The sequence below is a fragment of the Tachysurus fulvidraco genome, chromosome 2 (genome assembly GCF_022655615.1).
Source record: "Tachysurus fulvidraco isolate hzauxx_2018 chromosome 2, HZAU_PFXX_2.0, whole genome shotgun sequence".
Lineage (NCBI taxonomy): Eukaryota > Metazoa > Chordata > Actinopteri > Siluriformes > Bagridae > Tachysurus > Tachysurus fulvidraco.
In genome coordinates, this window is record NC_062519.1 from 37042656 (window position 1) to 37068646 (window position 25991).

Sequence of the window (25991 nt, forward strand, 5' to 3'; positions counted from 1 at the left end):
TTAATGAGAAAAAATCTGAGATAATTATCTTTGGTCCATGAAACTTAAGGAAGCTATGTAGTGCTATTGCCCCACTGGATATACGTATAAAAAATACTGTTAGGAATCTGGGTGTTATTATTGACTCTTCCCTCAGCTTTGACAACCAGATTAAGTCAGTAGTAATGAGTAGTTTTTATCAACTTAGGCTGATCTCCAGGCTATAACCCATCCTTAATACTAAAATACATACAGGTCATAGTGCATGCTTTTATCACTTCAAGACTGGACTATTGCAACTCTCTGTATGTTGGGATAAGCGCAAACAATCGATCTCGTCTGCAATTAGTGCAGAATGCCGCAGCTAGGTTTTTAACAGCCACAAAAATTAGAGAACACATAACCCCAGTATTAACCCCACTAGTACTTCATTGGCTTCCAGTCCAGTATAGAATTGATTTTAAAATGTTATGTTTTTAAAGCATTTCACAACATCACCCCAAGTTATATCACCAACCTCTTAAAGGACCATACTCCAGTCAGGTCTCTGAGATCAGGAGATAAACTTCTACTGGCAGTTCCCCGTTCCTCAAAAAAATCTAGGGGTGATAGAGCTTTCATGGTCATTGCCCCTAAATTGTGGAACAGCCTCAGTTTGCACATTTGGCAGGCCTCAACTTTAAAAGGTTTTAAGTCTCAGTTAAAAACGTATCTTTTTAATTTAGCGTTCGTTAAGAATAGACCTTGTTTAGAGATAGTTTCTTGATGCTTTTATATATTTTATTTCATTTGATCTTTTATCCGTTTAGCTTTTATGTATTTATTTTGATCTGTTATCTGTTTTGAATTGCAATAAAATGTGCTATATAAATGAATAAAGTTGAAGTTGAAGTTAATTTAGGAGGCAGAGTGGCAGAGATATCAAGCAGTGAGCATGCAATTGTATCGTGATGCATCATAGGCCCATGGGCTTTAGGCTTTTTATATCCAAGAAACATCCCTGGGGATCCTGCTGGATGCAACAAAGAAGTCTTGTGGGCCAGCCTCCTGCTTGAAAGGACACCAACCATATTAATTAACACAGGGCATCAAGTATCATGCATTGAACACATTGTATTTCTTATGCAGAAAAACTTACTATTTATCATATATTTGATATGTCTTTAAATTTGATATGTCGGTAGGGGTTGAGTAGAAAAAATCAAAATATTGAATTCAGGTGTTCCGATCTCTACCATGGCCGCAGGTTTATAAAATAAAGAAAAATCTACTAGCTCAGTGAATTCAAGCGTGGTTTGCCACCTTTGCAATAAGTCCATTGGTAAGTACATTTCCTACTAAATATTCTACATTCAACTGTTAGTGGTATTATTACAGATTGGAAGCAATTGGGAACAACAGCAACTCAGCCACAAAGTGGTAGGCCACATAAAAACATTTTTTTGGCCGCACGCCGGTCGCATTTGTTTGCTTGGCTAAGTATTTTAATTCATGTTTAGACTTTAACTTCTTACTTTTTACAAAGGGCAAACACACCGGCAAGAGCATCTTAAGAGTAGAATAATCGCTCGGAATACTTTTGATATCACTAACATTTTATTTGTTTTCCTGAAAACATCCGCTTCTAGCTAGCTAGCATCGCTAGCCTGTTAGCCCGGTTACCGCTAGTACTTCTGTTGTATCTCTGTTGTACTTGCCCGATAACACCATGTCGCTTGTGTGTCTGCCTTTGAGTGCAGGTGAGGACTCGTTCGAGTTTGAGGCCGTGGGGAAGCAGATCCGTGACCTACAGGTGACCTACAGGAGCGGAAAGCTACGCTGGAAGCTTCCCGGTCGCTTGCTCACCTGTCTCAGGTAAATTCCCGGCGTGAAATTACTACTCCCTCCACCTCTACTCCGTGTGTTTTTCTGTCCAGGCCCAGCGCACCCAGGAAGCGGCCTGCTCAGGCGCTGTTCACTCCGGTGCCAGGGCACCGCAGACCCTGGGTGCAGGAGCGGAAGACGCGAGCCGGCCCCTGGGCAAGGACCTCTCCCCCTCCGCCGCCACCGGTCTTCAAGATCTCGAGCCAGAACCGCTTCGTTCCCCTTCACGAGACGGACCATGACGCTATGATCATCGGAGACTCCATCGTCCACCACGTCTGTGCTACTGTGGCTAAAGGTAAGGCTCGCACTCACTGCTTACCTGGTGCTTGTGTTCTTGATGTCGCTGCACAGGTACCTAGGGTCCTGAACAGAAACACCGGAGCTGTGGTTCTTCACGCCGGCTCGAACAACACCAGCCTGAAGCAGTCGGAGATCCTGAAGAGGGACTTCACCACCCTGGTGGAGACGGTTCGCAGCTCAGTGCCCGCGGTGTGGATCATCATGTCTGGTCCTCTTTCCACGTACCAGCGAGGAATCGAAAGGTTCAGTAGACTTTTTGCTTTAAATGAATGGTTACAGTCATGGTGTCAGGCTCAGAATGTACACTTTATCGATAACTGGAATGTTTTCTGGGAGCGTCCTAGGCTGTTCTGTGCCAACGGCCTGCACCCCAGCAGAGTCCAAGGCGCTGCACACCTTCTGACTGGTAAACTATGATTTAAATCTAAATTTCAATAACCAATAGCTCACTAGAGCTACACACCGCCGTAATCACACACTAGATTTAATAATATCACACGGAATAGATGTCACTGATATAGATATCATACCTCAAAGTGATGAGATCACAGACCATTACCTCATAATGTACACACTACCCATAGAACAGACTAACTGTGTCTCACCACGTTTTCGACTCGGTAGAACTATTATTCCCACCAATAAAGACAGATTCACAAATAACCTGCCTGATCTGTCTGGACTTCTTACTGTACCCTCAAACACAAACAATCTAGATGTAATGACTAACATATATGTAATGTATATATTTAATGTATATATTTAATGCATATATGTAATGTAATATATGTAATGACTATATTCACTAGTACATTAGACACTGTTGCCCCAATCAGATTAAAGAAAGTTAGAGACAAAACACCTGCACCATGGTATAATAGCCATACTCACACCCTCAAGAGAGAAACCTGTAACCTTGAGCGAAAGTGGAGAAAAACTAAATTAGAGGTTTTTAGAATTGCATACAAGGACAGTATGTCCAGCTATAGACAGGCTCTAAAAGCTGCTAGGGCTGAGCACCTGAGCAAACTCATAGAAAATAACCATAACAACCCCAGGTTTTTATTTAGCACAGTGGCTAGATTAACAAAAAAAAAAAAAACAGAAATGTGAACACACTATTCCATCACAGTTCAGTTGTGATGGAGTCTTCTAGTCTTCTAACACGTTACAATCCTTCACGCTCTCTGAGATCACAAAACTCAGGACTTCTGGTAGTTCCCAGAATATCTAAGTCTACTAAAGGTGGTAGAGCGTTTTCATATTTAGCTCCCAAACTTTGGAATAGTCTTCCTGTTAGTGTTCGGGGCTCAGACACACTTTCCCAGTTTAAATGTAGATTAAAAACTCATCTCTTTAGTCAGGCGTACACATAATACATCCCATAATACTGTGCACTATTATATCAGAATTGCACATTTTATGAACAGCAGATATGTTAATCCCTCTCCATTGCTTCTCTCTTCTACCCATGAGGATGGGTTACCCTTGAGCCTGGTTCCTCTCAAGGTTTCTTCCTTACCATCTAAGGGAGTTTTTCCTTGCCACTGCTGCCTGTCACCTCAGACTTGCTCATTGGGGATATACACATACACATTGTGAACTAAATCTATCTATTATTAATCTTGAATTTTATACTCTATTAATCTTTATATTATTCTTATAATAACCCTTTGTTCTATGTTTATGTTCTGTAAGGCTGCTTTGAGACAATGTCAATTGTAAAAAGCGCTATACAAATAAACTTGAATTGAAAATTGAATTGAATAAAATCACAGAACAGGGTCAGCTCATTCTGAAGTCACCAACTTTCTGATAGTCAATAGCTACAGACCTCTGGAAGCTTCATGGTATAGCAGGAAATGGCAGGGCAGCTGCAGTTAAGCCTTACATTTATGGTATTTGGCAGACACCTTTAACCAGAGCGATGTACAAGTCTCTATCGATGAATACATTAACACTGGTTCACATGGTTAACTCTTAGGATGCAATCAACCTAAAACTCTGTTCAGGTTTATATATATATATATATATATATATATATATATATATATATATATATATATATATATATATATATATATATACACACACACACAAACAACAAAGGGAAAAAAGTGCTTGTTAATGTTTCAGGAAGAGGTCTTCAACTGTTGTTTAAAGAGCTATTAAAGAGCTATTCGGCCATCCATTCATTCCACCACCTCGTTGCCAGAGAAGAAAATAATCTTGCGAATAATGAAGTGAAGAATCACTCTTTTCTGTCTAGCAATACTTACCTGACTGCATTGTGCCATTATGGAGTGGAGTTGTTTTTCAGGGTTTGGGCTTGACCCCTTAGTTCCAGTGAAAGGAATGATAAGATAAGATAAGATAAGATAAGCCTTTATTTATCTCACAGTGGAGAAATTTCTGTTACAACAGCAAAGAAAAAAATGTGCAAATATAATAAAAAAAAAACATAGTACAAATATCAATATACAGTATACAGTACAATGTATAAATACAAAAGAAAAAAGCAAACAATAGGTAGTTACACTTTCAAACAAATTGCACTAGGTAATTTTGCAGTTTAAAAATTGTTATTGCACAGTTGCTGCTACACAAAAATGTAAGTTGTTATTGCAGTTTTAAAAAAGTAATAACAGTGTGCATTATGGTGACTGGTTCAAAGGGACCAGCTCTGATTATACAGTCTAATAGCAGCAGGGAGAAAACATCTTCAGTATCGCTCCTTTGGACACTTAGGATGTAACTCTAGTCTGTCACTGAAGAAGATGCTCAAAGATGAAACTCTTTTGTACAGGGTGTGAGAAACATTCTTCCTCAATGATGGTAGGTTAGCTACCATCCTCCTTTCTCCCACCTCCTGTACAGTGTCCAGGGGAATCCCCAGGTCTGAGCTGGCCTTTCTTATCAGCTTGTCCAGTCTCTTCCTGTCTACAGAAGAAATGCAGCAGACCATTGCATAGAAGATGGCTGAGGCCACAACAGGGTCAAAAAGGGTCTTCAGTAGTGTTCCCTGCTTTCCAAAAGACCTTAGTCTCCTCAACAGAAAGTGTCTGCCTTGCACTTTCTTATAAATTGCAAAGGTACTGTCTGTCCAGTCTAGTTTGCTGTTCAGATGAACACCCAGGTACTTAGAAGAGTCCACTCTCTAAATATACTTTCCCTGAAAATTCCCTTAAAGCTTCAGCATACCAAGACATTTTGAACAATTTCATGCTCCCAACTTCGTGGGAACAGCTTGGGGATGGCCCGGTCCTGTTTCAACATGGCTGTAAAATAATGCACAAAGCAAGGTCCTTCTAGAGGAATGGTAAATAATTACCATAAACACGCTCCTTAACCTTGTGGAAGGCCTTCTTAGAATAGTTAAAGCTGTTATAGCTGCAAAGGGTGGGCCCCACGCAATATTAAACCCTACGGATTAAGAATGGGTGTCATTAAATTTCAATGTGAAATATGTGTAGTTCTACTTTGCAAGTTGCCAGAAAGTACCACAGTGCCTGATTGAGCCCAGATTTCCCATCTGTTATAATAACCTAGGGTTTCTCTGAGAATTTCTGCTCTTTATGACTCAAGAGATAGATCAAGTTCTAATGTTGCATGATGAGGCCTGGTGTGCACATGGCACTTCATGCCAGAGGTTTTTGCTGGGGTAACTAGAGCTCACTTTGTGCAAAGGTGCATTGTCATACGGGAACAGATTTTGGCTTCGTAGTTCCAATGAAAAGAAACTGTAATGCTACAGCTTACAATCTAAACAATTGTATGCATTGCATATGGATGGCACCCACAAACATTTTCCCTATATAATGCATTACAATCTCCTATTATGAAACATATAGTAGCAAGGGTTGTAGAGCTGTACAATGAGTATTTGAATATATTCTGCAAAATGTTATACATTGTGAGGGGGGAAACAAAAACAAAAAAAAAACTCACATACTTGCTTTCCAATGGCCTAGACCACACCCACTTGTAGTTTAAATCAAAATACAGACAGAGCACAGAATATGTGGAGCATAAGCAGATAGAACATATAGATGCACAGGATTACACCCCTATCTTTTTTACAAATTTACCTCCTGTATGAGTTAAGGTTAATTTCAGCAAACATTCAGTGAATAGAGATGTTATAAACCACATGAGCTTCTAAATTTACAACTTTCATGAATTAAAACTGAAAACAATCCAGTTGTGCAAAAAAATCAGTTTAAAAATGTACACTTTATTAAGGGTGTTTAATACAAAAATACAGAAACTCGAAAGTCAATTCATATGTTGACTGGCAGTCTCCCTCTTTAAAACGGTCTGCTCCATGTCTAGAACACACTCGAAGTTGATGTGAATTCAAAAGGAGACACAAGATGGAAGATTAAGATGCAATCTCATGACATTTGAACCAATGATGATCAGTAACACAGCTTTTAACATGGAACGTCAATATTTTTAACCAGTTAAAAATATGATGGAACCAATTTATATCAATTTAATTAGTGTTTACTGATTGTATTTGGTACAATGGATGAATCATTACTTAACTTAAAGATTTTCCCAATAATTGAGATCTTTCTGAAGCCACATTGTAGACTATTTTCTTCAACTGATTACCAAAAACAGTTATTGTTTTTTTTTTTAGCTGTCTATATGGTTACAAATTTTTGTGAGCGGCAAGCTGTTGACGAATGGGAACCTCTGCCAAAATGCGTGTTAGTCCCAACGTGCCCCGCTGGTTATTTTGATTTAGGGTCCCCCTTCTCGCCGGCTTTCTTCTGTTTCTGTTGCATTATCTCTGCATCCCTGAAAGGAAAACCGTGCGTGTTAGAATTCATTAATTACTATACATTGTAGATGTTCATTACCATCACTGGGAAAAGCTGTGCTACCTCTGCTTGCGAGCAGCAGCAGAAAGACCATCATCCTTCCTGCCTTTGCCCTGCTCATTTTGCTTCTTGGCGTGTTTCTGTCGGGCAAGTTCACGCTGGTTTCCTCCTGCAAGAGACAAGGTCACATCCACCACCACCAGTTCATTAGGATTTTGATTTTACATCGATCTGAAAAACACATCCTGCTCATCTTAATTTAGTGCTGAAAAATACAGCTTGGTCTGACCAGCTAGACAAACCAGTAAACCATCTTTAACAGCTGGTAAAGTGCTGGTAGATTTTAAGAAATGTAATTTTAGGAAAATAACACAATGGTAGTGCAGCTACACAAATAACCCTCACATATTTAAATGCTCTATTTAGTCAAGCAATAATGAAGCTGGAAAGTAACTTACCAGCTAGTAAAGATGTTCTACCAGTTTGACCAGCTCGGATTGTGTTTTGGAAGCTGATAGCCGGTCAGATCAAACTGGATTTTTCAGCAGGGATACCGTTATGTAAACATAAATAGATACATTTGTTTACATCCATTAATAACGTTAATAACCTTTATGTATCAGGCTCATTCTCTTCACCGAAATACGCTTTTCCATATCTGCAGATGTATTCATTATATAAATATCATATGCCAACGTGGCAACACGAATTCCTAACACAAAAGCATGCGTGTACTATTAAAACAAATTAACATCTGACCTAGATTACTAAGAAATTTACAAATCTTTCGATATCTCTGTGATAAGCAGCCATCTATTATACTCGTCATGAAAACAAATAAATAATTGTTACGCTTTACTACTATCTAAGACTGGTGACGTTACAAGGAGGCGACAAGACAACATGATCGTGGCAAAAGTAACTTCGTCGGAACGATTTTTGTGTAGGTGAATCGTTATTCTGGACGCTTAATAAACAATTAACACATTTATTTTGTATATTTTAAAAGTATTTACGGCGGTCACGTCATCTTGCTAGCTAGCTTCATCTAAGCTAGCATTAGCTAGCGTAAATTCATAACATTTCGGTATTTATATTAAAGTAAATACTTAAAATATGGAAATTTTGATAAGCAATAATACATAAATAAATACATAAAACAAATACCTACTGGTCATGACTTTAGGTGCTTTTTAAGGCCGGACAAAGCGAAGCCTAACCCTTCTTTTTTTCCTTTAGCAACGAAGCGCTAATTGCTTTCCTGGTTGAACGAGCTGAGTGCGCCTGTGTGTCCCGCCTCCATGTTCTGTGTGTTAACCAATCAGATTACAAGGAATGCGCACGCACTGCAACAACCTCATGGAAATAACATGGCTCTTCTTTCTGTTTATAACATAAACAAACACCGGAAGTGCAGAAAGATGTATTCATTTGTTTGTATAATTTGTTTGATTAAATGTAATATAGGTCAATTAACGTGTTAGATCTAATATGTTATTATTATTATTATTATTATTATTATCATCATCATCATCATCATCATCATCATCATTATTATTATTATTATTATTATTATTATTATTATTATTATTATTATTATTATTGACGACAGAGAACAGGAAAAACAAAACAAATGAACAAAATAACAGCATGTTCAAGCTTACAGTGGTGGAAATGAATATTGTTGCTCGACCATAGTGCTTTTTTATTTGTTTGGGGTGTTTGTTTTTTTGTTTTTTTCTGTGAATCAGTGACTCAGTGAGCCGATGCTTATGGAATAATCACGTGACTCACGACGTATTTAGCACCTGGCTCATACAATCATGAGTCTCCTGACTGAATTTCTTTAACAGGAGAAATAATTTAAACATTACACGAAATGCATGATTGTAGGTTAATTGCTACTTTCCAAGTATTTCGGAACAATGGTGCACTATACCACGCCTTGCATTACAGTGCACGCTCCTGACATCTGCTGGTGAAAAAGATAAGTGCAGAGCGTAACATTTGAAACTATTAACTATAAATTATAATTATAGAATAGTTATATAATTTATTTATAGTAGGCACTCATAAATTCGTTAGTTTACATTTAAGCCATCCCTAATCCATTGTCCATTACCTGATGATTGTCCATCAAGGGTCACGTAGTCTTAAATGAATTTGTGCTGGTTGATTTTGCCAGTGGGATTTCATACAAGTTTCTCATACATAGATGAACATATTTTTTTAACCCTTCTTTGCCTGCTCCATAACTACAATATATTTTCAATAAAAAATATTCTAGGGAGTTCTAGACAAAGGAAACCATCCATCCATCCAACCAACGAAAACTCACTTACTCAATCACCCACCAAAAGTGTACTTTTATCACGTTTATATATAGGTGTGCACTCCGTCCCGGGTGTATCCTGCCTTGAGGCCCGATGACACCTGAGGCACAGGCTCCCCGTGACCCGAGACGTTCGGATAAAGCGGTAGAAAATGAATGAATGAATGAATGAATGAATATATAGGTGTAGTTCTAACTGACGACTGACAACACAACATATGGACAAGTAAACAGGTACCTCTTATAATTAATCATACTATGACATATGTAAATAAAATATGAGATAGATTTGTATGAGATAGATTTCCTTTATACCAATAAAGACAAAAGATGTTCAAACTGAATAGTTTACTAATATAATTCATTAAATTAAGAAACGTGTCCTAAATCAAAAGATCTGCTTTTTATTTTAAACAAATCTCTATAAAATCTTTCACAGATTTCACCATTTTAACATTTTTTTTTTTTACATTTAGTAATTTCCTTAACTATGATATATGGAAACAATCTATATTAAAGCTATAGCCTTTACGTAAGTGATATATTATTTAGGAATAAAGTGAATGCAAAATAGAATGTTTCGTATGATAAATAAATCTAGATAAAATATCTGTTTATTACCCTTTATTTTAATATTTCAGGACTTTTTTATACATCACAATATACTTTTGTTTTATAAAGGGGCCAACATGCCACTTTAGGTTATTTCAAGAGAAAAGCATGTACATTTTGTACAGTATATGCCTTAAAGAGACAGTTTTGTTTTATTATATCAGTAAAAATGTACAGTCAGTACAGGAATACCAGTTCACCTGAACATTCATGTAATTATCCAATCAGCCAATAATCCAATAATGTAGCAGCAGCATAATGCGTACAACCATGCAGCCAAGAGGTGTAGCCTCGAGATCCTGTTCTGGGCTGAAAGGAGTAGAACAGGATGTGGTCTTCCTGTTGCTGTTGTAGTCAATCTTCCTCAAGGTGTAGTGTAATATGTGATATGCATAACTGAGGAACTTTACTGTTCACTGTGGCTGGAAAGAGTGGTTATTTGAGATACCGTAGCGTTATTGTCGGCTTGAACTGGATGTTTTGGGTTTTTTTTTTTTTTTGCAACATTCTGTGAAAAGTTTAGAGACTTTTTTTGTGTTTAGTTGTGTCTCAAGAAACCTCACAAAATAAGAATTTTCTCTTCATTCAAATTTTTGATGTGAGCATTAACTGAAGCTCTTGATCTGTATGATGTTATGCCTTGCACTGATTTCAGATAATTGCATAAATGAGCAGGTGTAGTGGAGATTCCACTGAAGTGGCTGGTGAGTGTATAAATGCATAACAGGGGCTGAAATGTTTCAATGCCTGTGATCATTGCTTGGTGTAATACCCAAGATGTATAAGAAGGGATAAGAAGGGCATGTGGAAAAAAATGTGCTACATATTTCATATAAAAATTATTGTCAATTCTGGAAAAATGTCCTGCTTATTTTCAGCACCATCCTTAGACAAATTATGAAAAAACACTTGGTGTGACACTTTACTTCATTCACTGATACAGTTCCATTTTCTGTTATTTTGTAAATACATAGATATTTCAATAAACCAATAAATATTGCTCCAATAGGTTCAGCAACGTTCTACACATGGAAGTACTATTTTCCTTTGACAAGGACGACTGACTTGCAATCACTCTACAAAAAAAACAAAAACATTAAAATAAAATGTTCAATGGTGCATAATTAAGGCAAGAGGGAAACCACATCAGATTTTTGTATCATTCCAAAAAAAAAAAAAAAAAAAGATACAGCCGCTACGTCAAACATAGTAAGCCTTTGTCATTACCCTCCACTGAGAATATTAACAACACATGACTAAAAAGCAAACTAATAATCACATGGGACAATGTCTGTTGGGCTCTCAAATCCATCAACCAATTAATCCCCTGTCAGAACATCTCTGTGCATCTTATTATTCTATATATTTTCCAGCATAAATTAAAATTTAAAAAAAGAATCTTTATCTGCAGTATTCGGTCACTTGTCACACAGTAAATGTATAATGGCGTTGAGGGGAGAAATACAAAAGAAAACAAAAAAAAAAAAACAAGTACAGGGCAAAGGTAAAGAGTCATGCACAGAGAATGAGACAAAAGAAGAGGATAAAACATATTTAAATTGAAAAAGGGATGAAAGTATTTCATCAGTCCATTTGAGATTGTGAAAACCACAGAGAAGTTGATGATAAAATTCATGAAGTATTGAATGAAACATGACTGGATGTGCTGTTATAGGAAAAGAATCAGCACTTGGGTGGTGTCAAACAGCCCATCATAAAGATTTGTCCTATAACAGCATGTCCAGAAATGTTTTATTCCTCTTACAGTATACCACAGTGATTTGCCATTTGCCAACAATGGCAATTTTTAATTCGTTAAAAAATGACACATGCGTTTTAACCTTTTGTAGTTATGTTAAATTTTGTGAAACGTCTACAAGACAAGTTAGTCCCCATACAGCAGATATAAAAATCATTCCCTCAACAGCCTAACAAGATTCCTTCTATTAAGTCAAATGATCATCTCCTAAAAAGAAAGCTTCATATCAGCGATTATACGTTTTATTCATGTTGTTAAGAACGGCAAATTGGTTTATTATTAGCCTTAGATGATGTCTGCCATACAAGTCCCTGTGAATAAGTTGTTTCTATAGAAATAACAACATATTAGAATGAGCGCATTAATATAAACCTATCGTTTGAAGTATAGCCAGCACTACTGTCAGAGCTGCTTTTATAGAAAATTAATCTACACCTTCTGACCAATCAGAATTGAGAAGTCAACAGCACTGTGGTCTAATTGCTAACATTTTCTACTTAGACCAATGTAACACTAATGAGTAAAATTGTACAATAACGAAGAACAAAACATGTACACAGTCTTCGTGGCATGGCACTGGGGATGTCTGTGGCTTTGGCCTGGGTTTGATTGGAAAGTTCTAAGTATGTGATGCCATAATAGAATAATGATAGAAAATGGAGAAGCCTGTCACACATTCCCAGTCTCTCATTTATTCGCGAGCTAGCCTCCCATCCAGCGCAACTTGTAGGCTAGCCAGCGTCTCAGCGGGCAAAAGTATTCATTGTGAAACTGCTGAAACTCGGCTGTTTGTCGGATGTCCCTCAGAAAGGCCACGTCAAGTTCAGACTCTGTCAGAGCGATGAGAAGCAGGAGTAGAGCCAGGAGCAGCGTGAGTGTGACCAAGAAGAGCCGTGCCAAACTTCCAATGACCTTACTTACTTGCTTCACCTCCATGCTACCAGTGGGTGTTTGGATCTTCCTCAGGTGATAGACTCTTTCTGTAAACTTAGCAACAACCAGACTCCCACTTTTTGGAATGCCTGCTTCTGTTTTTTTCTCCTCTTGGATACTGGGAGGGTTGTTCATTTGCTGAGACAAGGCCTGGTCCAGTGAACAGTTGCTGGAGACAGGCGTGGGTAACACACTGTCAGTGGGCCTATACAATTCCTCCGAAAATTCCGACGCCCCGATTCTACCATCGCCCCAACTGCTATGGGACTTCAGTAAGTCCCCATGAACGATCGACCGCACTGGCGTGGAGTGGCCACTGTCACGTAAAGACTCCAAACCTGGAACAAACATTAAACATTGTTATCCGATTTGTTAAAATAAAATCCTTTTTTTTGGCAAATCAAATACACAAAAATGTAACACCCAGTTAATCAACACATTCAACTGAAAGTTTACATGCTGAATGTTGGAGTCAGGTGAGTAAATGAGTCAGTGAGTGCGCGAGTGAGTTCAGCTACAGCTTGATGTATGTTAGACAACCGGCTGCTAAAGGTCATACACTTGTTTGGCAGTGTCTTCAGTAGTAATTGTTTTATTTTTTTGTAATGCCCTTTCTGGGCAGTTGCAGTTTGACTCTGAAAGTGGTAAAGTGGGAGAGTAGTGGTTAAGGCATTGGACTACTGCTCAGAAGGTTGTGAGTTCAAATCTCAGTGCCATGCCTGGGCCTCTGAGCATGGCCCTTAACTCTCAATTGCTCTGAGATATAAATGAGATAAAGGTAAGGCGCTCTGGATAAGGGTGTCTGCAAAAATGCCTCTTTCTTTGCATTGTATAAAGCCTGGGTTGTTCTCCTAACTGATAGTTTGTATTTTAGGCCAGCTTTATTAGTCAGCAATTAATATAATCTTAATTAATATGTAACTTACATCTCAGACATAAAATGACAATATCTTGTTTATTTTTGCTCTGTCAATAGGAATAGTTCCAGAGAAGCCACAGTTGGAAAGAGGGCTTTGTGTTGCCATGCCAACGCACAGACTGATTCACAGCCTGTAGTGAGTGTAGTAACGGTATCATTGTAATGGACTATTGCTAGTATTCACATTTCATGTAGCGAGCACAGATAAGGAGAACGATGCAAACAGTGAAATGTTCCAGTTCTGTTACACTAAATATCAGCACTCTCTGAATTCTGCTTATCTGTTCAAATTAGTGGACTGAAAGCAACTATTGTATGATTTGTGTTATTCCTTCAGTTTTCAAGTATAATCTGTATAGTATAACGGATGTATTGATTTTACAAAGGGAAACCCTGTGTAAATCATATGCGGATAACATTTCAATTTATAAAAATATGAAACATTCCATTCTCAAAGACTCAAAAACTGTGTTTATCTTTACCCTCCATTATAGACATATGGACTGCTCTTCTGCATGTTCGTGGAACACTACTCTGTCTTGGGCCGTGAGCGATGGAAGGACAACTCCTGCTAGGGACCATCCCAGCACTGAGGAACACAAGCATTGTTAATCTGTCACTTATGTGCAAATGAAAATCAATTCCTAGGGGCTATGTATCAGACAGGATTACAAATTTAGAAAGGAACTTCTGCAAACATACAAGAAACCTCTCAAGCCTTCAGTATGAACCCACCGGTGGATTTCAGGTGGCTCTCGTCTGATTTTGGCACTTTGCTCCATGACCTCCTTAGCCACCTTCCCACTGTGAGAGAAGAAACACAAACCCCAATAACTGAATTAACTGAATTGGCTTATTTAAACTGAACATAAGAGACATTTGTTAGTATGTGACAGAAGGAAGACGAGAGAAAGTCTATCATAGTGACAGGTAAGGATTGCTGATACTAATCCAAGTGCAGAATTTTTTATTGAAGAAACTGACACAATTTCGAAACAGTGTCCAAAAATGTATTCCCAAAAAAAAACAACCAAAAAACAAAACAAAACACGAGATTAGCAAACATCAAAAGGGAATCACATTCCGAATCACAAATGAAAAACAAATTCAAATCCAGAATAACAATACACAAGGAAATACTGCTTTGTATAAGTTCAGGTAGGGATACAATGAGCATTAAGATCATTAGTAATCAGGTGACTGGACGTGACAAAGTCTGTGGTTGTTTGGGAGCGTAGTCTTGGGCGTCCATGTTTGTTGGTCACGGTAGGTTCTGGGACGCATTCAATATCAGTTCACATCGAATGGAGTGTACTGAAGCAGTGTAACAGACATAATATCACCCAAAGATCATTTACCTGTATCTGAAACGACTCCCTTTAAAGAAGAGATTACTGCTGGACACAGTCCGTACTTGACTGGATTTCTCAAACCTAGAAAAAGAACATGTTGGATACAGTTTAGTTCAGATTATAGTATCATTTGTGGCGAGTCCTGTTCCTCAACACATACTTGCCGGTGTCTTCGATTGTGGTGACTACAACCACCTGCTACATATTCTGATTACATTGTGGTGACTACAACCACCTGCCACATAGACTGATTGACAACTGTTTAATGATGATCGTTTGTAAATACACTCTGTCCTATTCCTCCTAAAGGTTTTTTCTCCTAAGGTCCATCTTATTTCCTCACCGCTGTCAATCACAGCCTGCTTGTTTAGGGTTAAGGCACAGATTATTTGTAAAAATTGCTGTATTGGAAAAAAGCATTCTAAAAATGAAAAATACATTCTACAAGTGTGCATATAATGAATTTGGATATAACTATGTACAGAAATGTATAAAAGTCTTAAAATAATGCAAAGGAATCCTATGAAGCAAAGACTCCATCAAAAATATTAAATATATATTTAATTTATACATAGATTATATGGTATAATTTATACTACATTATAAAATTCTAAAAAAAAAAAAAAAAAAGACAATAGTAAGAAACTAATCAAAGACAAATCTTTGTTTTTATTAAACATTAGTTTCTTTGTTTGTTCAAAAGGAAAGTTTGGAAATAAGTCAGATATTTGGAGGATTAATAAACATCTATAGCCAAAAATTTGTAAGGAAAAATAGAGTGGCCAAGACTTTTGCACAGTGCTGTGTGTTAGCCTTATTTTTATTATTTAGTGTTTACATCTTAAGCCAATAGGCTTAATTTAGGTCTTTGGAAAGATGACCATGCTCAGCGGTGACTCACTGGTAGAAAGCCTGGTTCTCCACTCCACACTTCCACAGGTGCTTACAGGCTTCTGGCGTTGGTGCAAAGTAGGTCAGGATGATTTTCTGATCCTAAGTGAAAGAAAAAGGAAACAGATCAAGACGTGAATAGGGATGAACCGCTCCAATTTTGGACTGAAACTCTGGACAGATTGTAGCAGATGTGACACATTTCTGAATATTTTTTTTATCTGCATAAAATGATGTGCACTGACACACTAAACATGCACTAAACATCAGAAATATCTTCTTTTTTTTTCACCAGAAAAGATTTTCAGCCATCACATCTCTGATGTATTCCATCAGACAACTGACAGTGTGCACAAGTTAAAAGGAGGACACTAGTATTTTAGAATTGGCTGCCATAATCTTGTTGAAAATAAAAGAAGTGGGCTTGGTGGACATCTATACGTGTCTTATAGTGAAAATTAAAAGGCAAACAAGCAGTTTGTCTGAAGGTTTTTATCCAAACAAGCAGAAGCCACACTAGACTGAACCAGAAATAACCAGCTATTATTTGGATACGATTAGGCTGAAATGAACACCCACAGCCACATCGGCCCATTATGGATAGGATTAGACATGCCTGTAATATGGCAAACATTATGAGCTCATAAATAAAAAAAAGTCCATTAGTACTTCAGTCCAGTAGGGCAGGCATAATTTGGTGATTTTCACATTTAAATAACTACTAAACCTGATAATTAAGCTGAGTTAGATTTTTTTTATACAGTGAGACCATTAAACTGTGATGGATTCTGTGCCTGCAGGACTGTAGCTAATTCTTCCTATTGAAAAAAATGTAACTGAAAATCACATTCTTATATGTACATACTTCCTGTTGGTTTGCATAAATGTGGAAGGTCTTCCCCTCAAACTTCATTTTGGTGACCTCATTCCTGTTGATGAACAGCGGACGGTTATCTACAGTGACACACACACACCGATCATGTAAATGCAATATGACATATTTCTCCAACTGACCATTTGAGGAAATGAACTCGCCGGTTCCCTTGAAGCACCACAAAGCCAGACGGAGTGAAACCCAAAAAAGCAGCATTTCCCGACACATCCTGCATCAAAGAAAGGAAAAATAGTCTAAAGACTCAGTGAGGATTACTATTTTGTTATGTGTTTCAAACTGCAACTGTTTATTCCCAAGATAGACATGTGAGTTGGTTAGGAAATATTTCCGATAAAATGTGCATGATATTGACCTTACAAGGGTGTGGATCAACTCCGTACATCTCCAATGTCTGAGCCTTCCTTAAGAAATTCATCTCAGAAATCTCAGGAGTCTGGCCTCTATTAAAAGAAAAGAGTGATATGTTCACATCAGATATAGCCAAAATAAAAAAAAGACATACATTTTAAGTGGCAAAAAAAATCATCCTCATAGCACCGCCTCAGCAAGACACTAGTCTCTGGAGAACCATCTGGAGTCTTTTATTTTATGAACACCATTCTATTAATGAGCAGGGCTTATCAAAAGACAAATATAGAGCTTAATTATAACCATAATTATGTTCTTACATTAGCTCGGTTTTGTGAATTTCAGCAATGCGACGTTCAAGGCGTTCAGAGTGCTTGGGGAAGAACTGGAATTTGGAGCTGTAGCCTTCTGGATGCTTCTCTGGAGTGTAGTCTCCAGTTTCAGCTAGATGAGGAAGAAAAGCCTCAGAAAAATCTCCTACTAATACATAGTATTTCTACACAGTATTGTTTGCTTCCACCTCAGACCATGACATATTCTGGCAAACTACAGGGTCTCCCAATAGTCTCTCCACATAAAGGAAATGAACACTTTTTTTAGAAATATATGCTAAAATTCATATGACATCTTCATATGACATCCGCTACAATATGGCTGTTTCTTTGTAACCATACACAAAGTTGTCTTGCCCACTCAGGATGATCCTGTATTAACACATCTGGTGTTATCCATTAAGCATTTAATTGCACACGAATGCAACATTGCGACAACTTCCTGCTTATTTGAATATGCGTTTCATTTGTTAAAGGCAATCTGGCAAAAAAGACAGACAGACAGACAGACAGACAGATAGAATCTGTGACATTTTGCTAAAAAGTGTTAATTTCCCTGTACACAGAGTGTTAATGGACAGATCCCCAAAATCAGTACTTAGAGACCCCTAATAAGAATTTTAAACCATTGTAATTAGAGATATTCTTCTATATATTGGTGATTTTAATTAAGGTTCTTGCAATTCACACTTGTTAAACCATGTTAGTGTAGAATAAACCCCAAGTCAAATTCAAAGTCGAATTGTGAATATCACCTTTTCTTCATCACAAAATCCAGAATACTAAATTAATACATTTATACATATATACTTTATAGATGTATTCTTTCATACCCAGGTCTTTTATGAAAGGTATTTCAGCACCAGCAACATGTCCCAGGTAGTACAGCAAACTTCAAAACCTGTCCCTGGATGTCATTACCTTGTAGAATATGAGCAGCTAGCAGGGCAGCGTCAGAGCTCTTGCATAGCAGTCGGCCATGGTACAAATCTCGCTTAATCTGCAAAAAGACCAAATATCTGAAAACAACATCAATAAAAAACATTGTTAGATCAGTTTAGTGCACATACTGTACTTCTGGTCCCAATTATAATAGAAATGTTACATTCAGTTGACATTGTGCCATGATTTATACTAACAGCTGGCAACAACTTTACATTAGGGTTAGGTTAGTGCTTCTTTAACTGATATTGTTTGTCACTAGTTAACACGAACAAACCATGAAGTTCAATAGAAACACAAACACTTTAAAAAAAAAAATAACTAAATAAGACAAATAATCAAAGTCTGTATTAACCAATGTTTATATGTGTAAAATTGGCAAAATTCTAATCATTACGCCTGGAGACTTGAATTCCTCTCAGTGAATTTTTGCTTATTTGTGTGATTTTTAGTTAAACAAACATTAATTCATGTTAAATATGTTAAAACATCACTTATATTTCATTAACGTTAAGTTTCATGGCTTGCTGATGTTAATTATACCCCAGTCCTCTTGAATTCTCTAAAGTGATTGGTTAAATAGTATAATTTAAAACATATGCTTATATTATATTATACCACAGAAACTTGTATAACAGACACTGCTGATAATCTAAGAATAATAATAATAATAATAATAATAATAATAATAAACTTGTTAAAGAAATATATATGAAGGTTTCTGGGGGATTTATATTTCAAAGAAGGAAGGAATCTCCAGTGTCAGTGCTTTGAATCAGTGAGTTTTCCACCATGGGAAAGTCTTAGGGATATAGGACTTTGTCACTTTTTGTTTTCTTCTCGACAAGGCTTTTTTTTTTTTTTTGGTATTATTTACAAGTTAAGACTGAATACATTCATAAATAAATCGCCATTGTTGGTATACTGCTGTGGTATAAGAGGAGTAAAATACTCCAGAATATGCCATCATTGGAAAAGTCATTAAAGCTTTGTGTTGGGACACATTATTTTATATCCTCGTCACTGATTATTTTTCATATATCAGCACGTCCCAAAGTTGTTTGCTCCTTACTACGTTAAGGCAACCATAATGTAAAGCTGTATGATTATGTTAATATAATGGAATAAAAAAGTGAAAAAAAAAGTACTTCAAATATGGAAAATATGGATCGAGTTTTTAATGATGATGATGATGATGTTGATGATGATGATGATTTAGGTCACAGTGGACTGAAGCACCTGGTGATCTCCTCTTTGAGAGCAGCAGGATCAGGGGGATAGAACTTCACCCGTAAACACATGATAAACGGTGGTTGCGCTAGAGTACAAAAAAGAGCGAAACTGAATAACGGAGTTACAGTATATCTAGAATTTCTGACAAGATCAGATTTTGCAGAACAATTGATATCACAGAACTAACATATTGTCTTTCACAGTCCTGCAAGGCCAATACATATCAGGAAGTAGAAGAACTTTGGAAATTACAGTACAGTGAAAAGTAAAACTTACATCTCATCTGTTTGGCAATTGGCTTGTTTAACTCTAGCCAATGCTGAAATGACAAAGTTAAATAAAATGAGTCATACGGGTATTGATTTACCCTTGCTATCAAGTTATTTCTTGCACTTAATCAGTAAGCATGAGGTTAATGTGCTTTTTCATATTCCAACAATTTTGTTGTATAATCACAAAAAATCAGCATAAACAAGACAGAATGTTATCACAGTAAATAAAAACTATTTGTCCAGTACACATACATTTTATTTATCTGCTTTCTTCATAAAATATTTTTAGTAATTCTAGCTGAAAACTAAATCATGAATGACAATCAAAGAAAACAAATCAATTTATTTCTATTATACACAATGCGATGTATTTAAACATGATGTATAAAAAAATGTAGCATTCACTGTAACTTACCCTCTGTTTCTCTGGGTCGACATATCTGATGCCAAAGTAGTCTTTCTCTAACAGGCTCAAATGACGGCAAATCTGCTCAAAAAGCCATCGACCCTTTGCATCCCGCTGTGATACGGAAAACAACAATTGGAGTTTTGAGTATAATAAATTAAAATGTACCTTGAATGATTTTCACATTATTCTTCATAAATAAAATGAAGATTGATGATGTGTAAGATTTAGTTTGTAATGAATTTCTGAGTATTTTTTTTAACTTCTTACTGTGACGTGTTGGTCTATTTTCACTTTGGTTAATGGGTTGCTACATTACCCACGGGCTGCTACATTACCAGTGGGATTTAGCCCTCGCTTCATCTCTAGCTAATGAGAGCAATGCAGTGGCACTTCAGTCCTTTAGTATGTCCAACTCTCTCACCTCTCATCTGTACACTCAGATCAGCTTCCAAAGCTTCAATCATGCATCAAATAGCTGCACTACCCTTAAAACTTTGGGTCATAATTAAAATATTGTGGGTTGAATTTCTTATTAATATAATGTGACATGTTGCTGGATAATTGCTGGAGTCAGTAAAGCAACACTTTTGTTTTTAAAAGCTAACAGCAAAAACCTGACTCTTATCAGTTGTAACCTTTCCTCCTACGTCTTTCTGTGATAGAGGTGAGGCAGACAATCGCCTATTTCCCACAAGAATTATGAAAGTACAACACAAACCATCAGATTTGCACAAGAATCACCACACACATGTCAGATGTTTCAATATAAACATTAATGTGTTTAAAGTATCACATTTTCCTTTAAAGAATTACTTTCCCAGGAACAATGGGTATAAGACAAGAATACACACTGTCCATTACAGTACAAACACACACACAGGCAATTTACATTAGCCAGTCCAGCAGCATCATTTTAGAAAATGAACCACCATGATCTCTATTTATTTAATCTCTTAACCAATGTTTTGTAAACCCCCACCACAACCATACACACACACACACACACACACACACACACACACACACACCACAATGATCCCCTTGAGGCTCTGACAACACACAGACATTTAAGCTACATTTTTTCTAAACTGTTCAATTACACATTCGCACTCAACTGTTATGTAAAAAGTTAACAGCAAAAATATAGAATGATTAATGCAGCATAACACACACACACACACACATTTTATATATATATATATATATATTTTTTTTTTTTACACTGTTCTTCTTATTTATTTTTAAACAAACAACACAAATTTTATAGGTGCATACTGAATGAGAGTCAGCTATAGTGTTTGTATTGCATGTGGCCCTTTGGTACAGTGGATATATATATATGTATATATAATGTATATATGTGCACCTTGCCTGCACAGTTGATGAAGGACTTTTGTCCGAAACATCCTGTTTCTCTTGTGACTTTGCGTGCGATGCTTAAATTTATGCTAAATCAGCCAAATGTTGGTGGGACACTTTGTACAAAGATATAACTCCTTCTAGTTTCTTATAATAAACAAAGCAACTTTGATTTTTTAGATATTGGTCACTGGGACTTATGCAAGTGATAAAAGGTAGTTTTGTGTTGAATCCAAATAATATATATTATTTTATATATGATAGTTTATCTGTATTTTTTATGACAACTTGACTGTTTCAGCATGTGTGTGCATGTATACTGTACGTGTGTGTGTGTGTGTGTGTGTGTGTGTGTGTGTGTGTGTGTGTGGGTGGGCGTCTTTTGAGAGACAGGGATTGATATCCCTTCCAACAGTGCAGACAGGAGCCACATACAGTCAGCAATCCTTCAAAAGAAAAAGTGTCACTTTACACTAATAAGCATTTTATGTCTAGCTGCACCTCTCTGACCTCCTCAATAGCTTAATGAGGACAGGACAGTGCTTGAGGGAATGAAGAGTGGAGGAGAACAGAGGACAGAGTAAAAGGAGAGGAAAACAGAGGACAGACCTCCCCCTGTGATATATATATATATATATATATATATAAATAATATCTGCTCTCCATGCTCATGCTTTCTCCATCAATCCCTCTTTCCTCAGCAAAATATCTCCATGTCTAGATGACTGACTTTTTTTGTGTCAGAGAAAAGCAGGAGCTGCTGGAGACCGATGATGGAATCTGTCTGTTGCTATGGAGACCACAAGCTCACCTTGAATTCCAAGGACAGTGGAATGTCATGGTTGGAGAATGGAATTCCCAACTGCATCAAATATATGATGTCACCAACAAGCACAAGCACTCAAGCTGATTTATATCAGACCTATGTACTCAACAGTGCCATAACAAATGTCACTTGGGTGTTCGGTGTATTTGTCTGATACTGGAAAATGCAGGTAATACTGCATTTTTTTGTCTTAAATGTCTCGAAACTAAGTAAAGTACAAGTAAATGTGGCAAAGCATTGGTGTGACGTACATACTAGTCAATTGTAGGCATCTGTGAGCTCGTGTATGTGGATAAGGGCCGACTGCGCTTTCCTCCGAGTGTGACACAGCATGAGCAGCAGTTATTGGATTTTTCCATATAAAATTACAAAGACATAAAACATATATAAATATATAGATTTGTATATATGATGATGTAGAGGGAACAACACCCATTAGGTGTTGTTTCATAATAGACTGTATATTTTAAGTGAATCTGACAGAAACACTCTAACACAACACCATAGTACAAAACATACAACACAATTCAAATTATAGGCTCCCCGTGACCCGAGAAGTTCGGATAAGCGGTAGAAAATGAATGAATGAATGAACAATAGTCACTTAGTAAGATGTCGGCCACTACAAAGCTTTAGCAGATCCATTTCTCTCCAAATATTTTTCCAATAAACCTAAAGCTTTATTAGAAACAAACAAAACATTTTATTTCCCTTTTGCCAAATATATACATTTCTCAAAAATGATATACATTATACATATACATTTCTCTTACATTTTTCATCAGGTTCAGTCTCTAACTCAGTCTCCATAACTCAGTGTAATTCCATGGTTGTATTTAACAAACACTCGACTGACAATTTAATAGGAACACCTGTATATCTGCTCTTTTTTTATTATCCAATCAGTCTATCATGTGGCTTGAGAGAAAATCAAGAAGAAAAAATCGTGAAGAACTGTGAAGTATCTAGCTTAAATTTGATTTGATTTGGACATCTACTGCTGAAGTCAACCTGCCTCAGAGTTGCTGTGTATTCTGAGGATTCAAACCAAACTAGCTATTCTCCTCTGGCGTCTCTATAATAAACAAGCCATTTCTACCCACAGGACTGAATGTTGTTGTTTTTTTTTTAAAACCATTCTGTGTAAACTCAAGAGACTGTTGTGAGAGAAAATCCCAGAAAACCAGCAGATTCTGAAACACTCAAAGTAGCATGTCAGACACTAAAACCTATGCCACACTTACAGTCACTGAATGTTTTCCCCATTCTGCTGTTTGATGTGAACATTAAAATCTCTTCATCTGTATCTGCATAATTTTAGAAATTTGCTTAATGGAATAATTGCATGAGAATGTATAAGTGACAATAATAAAGTGGTGAGTGTGCAGCAAAGCAAGATTTAGGCTACTCAAATAATTATTATAATTATAATTTTATTATTATATATTATTAAATGCTTCCTTATTCTTCAAACATATTGTTTGGTACGCTAGCCTAAAATCTTTGAAATACACAGTTTTGTAGCTCATGCTAGTATAGACACTTAAGAACCTTTTAACTCTTCCTCATCATGTCATGTGTAAAGTGAAATGGGATGTAAATGAATTCAATTTCCTGCTTCCCAAAGACAAAACTTCTAATAAAGTGCTTGCATGGCTGACAACAATTTCATGAATAAACAAATTCTGGTGTGTCTTTGGATTGACTTCTTTTCTCCGTGCTAACTAATTTACCAGAGTACGCTAATCTCAATTTGGTGACTCCAAACTCCTTCAGTTAAATCAGCTATTTACTCATTTACTGTAGCCAAAACTTACCACTCTAAAACTTCTTGCTGCTCCTCTTTTCCCTTACATTCTGCATCAGTATGTTGGAAGTATCCCAAGTCTAGTAATAAATATTCATCAACATTGAGTCTTTTCTTATGAATATTCATAGATAATGGACAGACTGGGAGAAAATGGAGAGTCAGGAAAAGGCACAATACAATAATTTATTCAAAATAAGCCAAGAAGCTTATAGAGCCATAATGATTATTAATAACGGAAAATGAAATATAGCACCTTTAAAGGGCTTTGGAACAATGTTTAGCCCTGCATATTGTCTTACTCGTATGCAAGAAGGACCTCCGTCGCCCTTTCTCCTCAATTCTCTAGATGTTTATAGTTAAGGGTACGTCAAGGGTACATTTGGATCATGGAAGATATACAGTTTTCCATAGAATGGTTTCTAATGCTTCATAGCCACAGTCTCATAACCCTAGTTCCACCTTCATCAAAGGGTGAACTGATCTAAGAACTAAAATGTCTTGATGTAAACCTCCTGCTCAATTTCATAGTAACACCCAGTATCAGTAGGAGTTGCAGGTATTACAGCAAGTATGCACTCGGGTTCAGCTCTAAAAACTGATCCAAAATCTATCCTGATGTGAATCTTTGTTCATTGTTTTTTTTTTAAGAAGAAAGCAGAATCCCAGATATCCCAGGGACATCGTGTGTGTGTGTGTGTGTGTGTGTGTGTGTGTGTGTGTGTGTGTGTGTGAACAGAAATCTCAGTCTAATGCTGCATGCGTCGATGCTTCTAAGCTTTAAGAACTTTAAATACGAGATTTGCGTTTGCCTGACCACACCTCGAGCAAGTAGCCAAAGCACGACCACGATATGCACGGAAAAACACACACACTGACTGACAGACAGACAGACAGACAGACAGACTGTGCGTTCGAACCGCTTGACAAATCATCCACATGCACGCGCACAAGCAAGTCCAGGGATTTCGCATCGTTTGATGCGCAACATCAGGAAACAAGCCAGCAGCGTGTCAAACACGTGTGGCGTCATGAAAACATGTCGAAACTGACCTGTACCGTGCAGGTGTATTCCGTGTCGTCCAGCAGCCGGACAGTGCAGTTGAATTCTCTGTCCAGACTCCGAACACTGCCGCTCAACACTCGACTCAACATCCTGCCCTCTCACTGGATGCTGGAGCAAACATTAAGCTGGACGCAACATGTCAGTGGATACGGATCAGTATCGCATCTCTCTGGTCAACCTGCTGCGTGACACAAAGCGTTTGGAGTAGCCGCGATGTGACGCTGATGGTTGCACACACAGGACACGCAAACGCAGCCTGTTCATATTTATACGAGAGGGTAATTCCTTGAGACTGCTTTGAGACTATTGGTACTATAAGCACATCAGAAAGCAGTGCATGAAAATACGTCTAATGTATTGAGATAATTGGACCAAATAACACAAAACAACAAACGTTTAACGACGTTGCAGGGTAAGTGTTCCTCCGTCTGCTTCGCAGCGCTCTCCAGTGTGCGTCACGCGTCACACACCATTTCATTGGCTCCTTATTTAGTGACTCATTCCTTCAAAGCGTGGCTGGTGTCTTTAAAATACATGCACATATATTATATATTATATTATCTGTATTATATCATATTATTATAAATCTTTTACATTTTAATAGTCAAACATAACGCAATAAAGCAGTAATAGCATAACAAATACAACCATCATCTATTAAGAAAATAAAAGTCCCATTCTATATTACGCCTCTATAATACATGTGGATTTATACGATACAATAAACTAT

At 37.1% G+C, this 25991-nt stretch overlaps 2 protein-coding genes across 4 annotated transcripts; both read right to left on the reverse strand.

Annotated features, from left to right (window-relative positions):
• Positions 1-6359: 6359 nt before the first annotated feature.
• serf2b (small EDRK-rich factor 2b) lies at positions 6360-8309 on the reverse strand. Its single transcript, XM_027153273.2, has 3 exons — positions 8146-8309; positions 7038-7143; positions 6360-6951 (listed from the first exon to the last, which is right to left on the reverse strand). Exons 1-3 carry the CDS (start codon positions 8150-8152, stop codon positions 6885-6887), a joined length of 180 nt encoding a protein of 59 aa, XP_027009074.1. The 5' UTR covers positions 8153-8309; the 3' UTR covers positions 6360-6884.
• A 1604-nt stretch (positions 8310-9913) lies between these two features.
• Positions 9914-25734, reverse strand: frmd5b (FERM domain containing 5b). Of its 3 annotated transcripts, none has more exons than XM_027153023.2 (14): positions 25249-25734; positions 20210-20314; positions 19799-19841; positions 19529-19607; positions 18269-18366; positions 17336-17459; positions 17020-17107; positions 16787-16875; positions 16638-16701; positions 15783-15874; positions 14888-14962; positions 14232-14333; positions 14012-14118; positions 9914-12948 (listed from the first exon to the last, which is right to left on the reverse strand). In XM_027153023.2, the coding sequence occupies exons 1-14, from the start codon at positions 25348-25350 to the stop codon at positions 12380-12382; spliced, it is 1737 nt and encodes a 578-aa protein (XP_027008824.1). In that variant the 5' UTR covers positions 25351-25734; the 3' UTR covers positions 9914-12379. The 3 variants fall into 3 exon arrangements, with proteins under 3 accessions (XP_027008824.1, XP_027008825.1, XP_047666142.1); XM_027153024.2 differs by having other exon boundaries at positions 14265-14333; positions 25249-25733; XM_047810186.1 differs by lacking the exon at positions 25249-25734 and adding an exon at positions 22644-22747.
• Between the last annotated feature and the right edge of the window lie 257 nt (positions 25735-25991).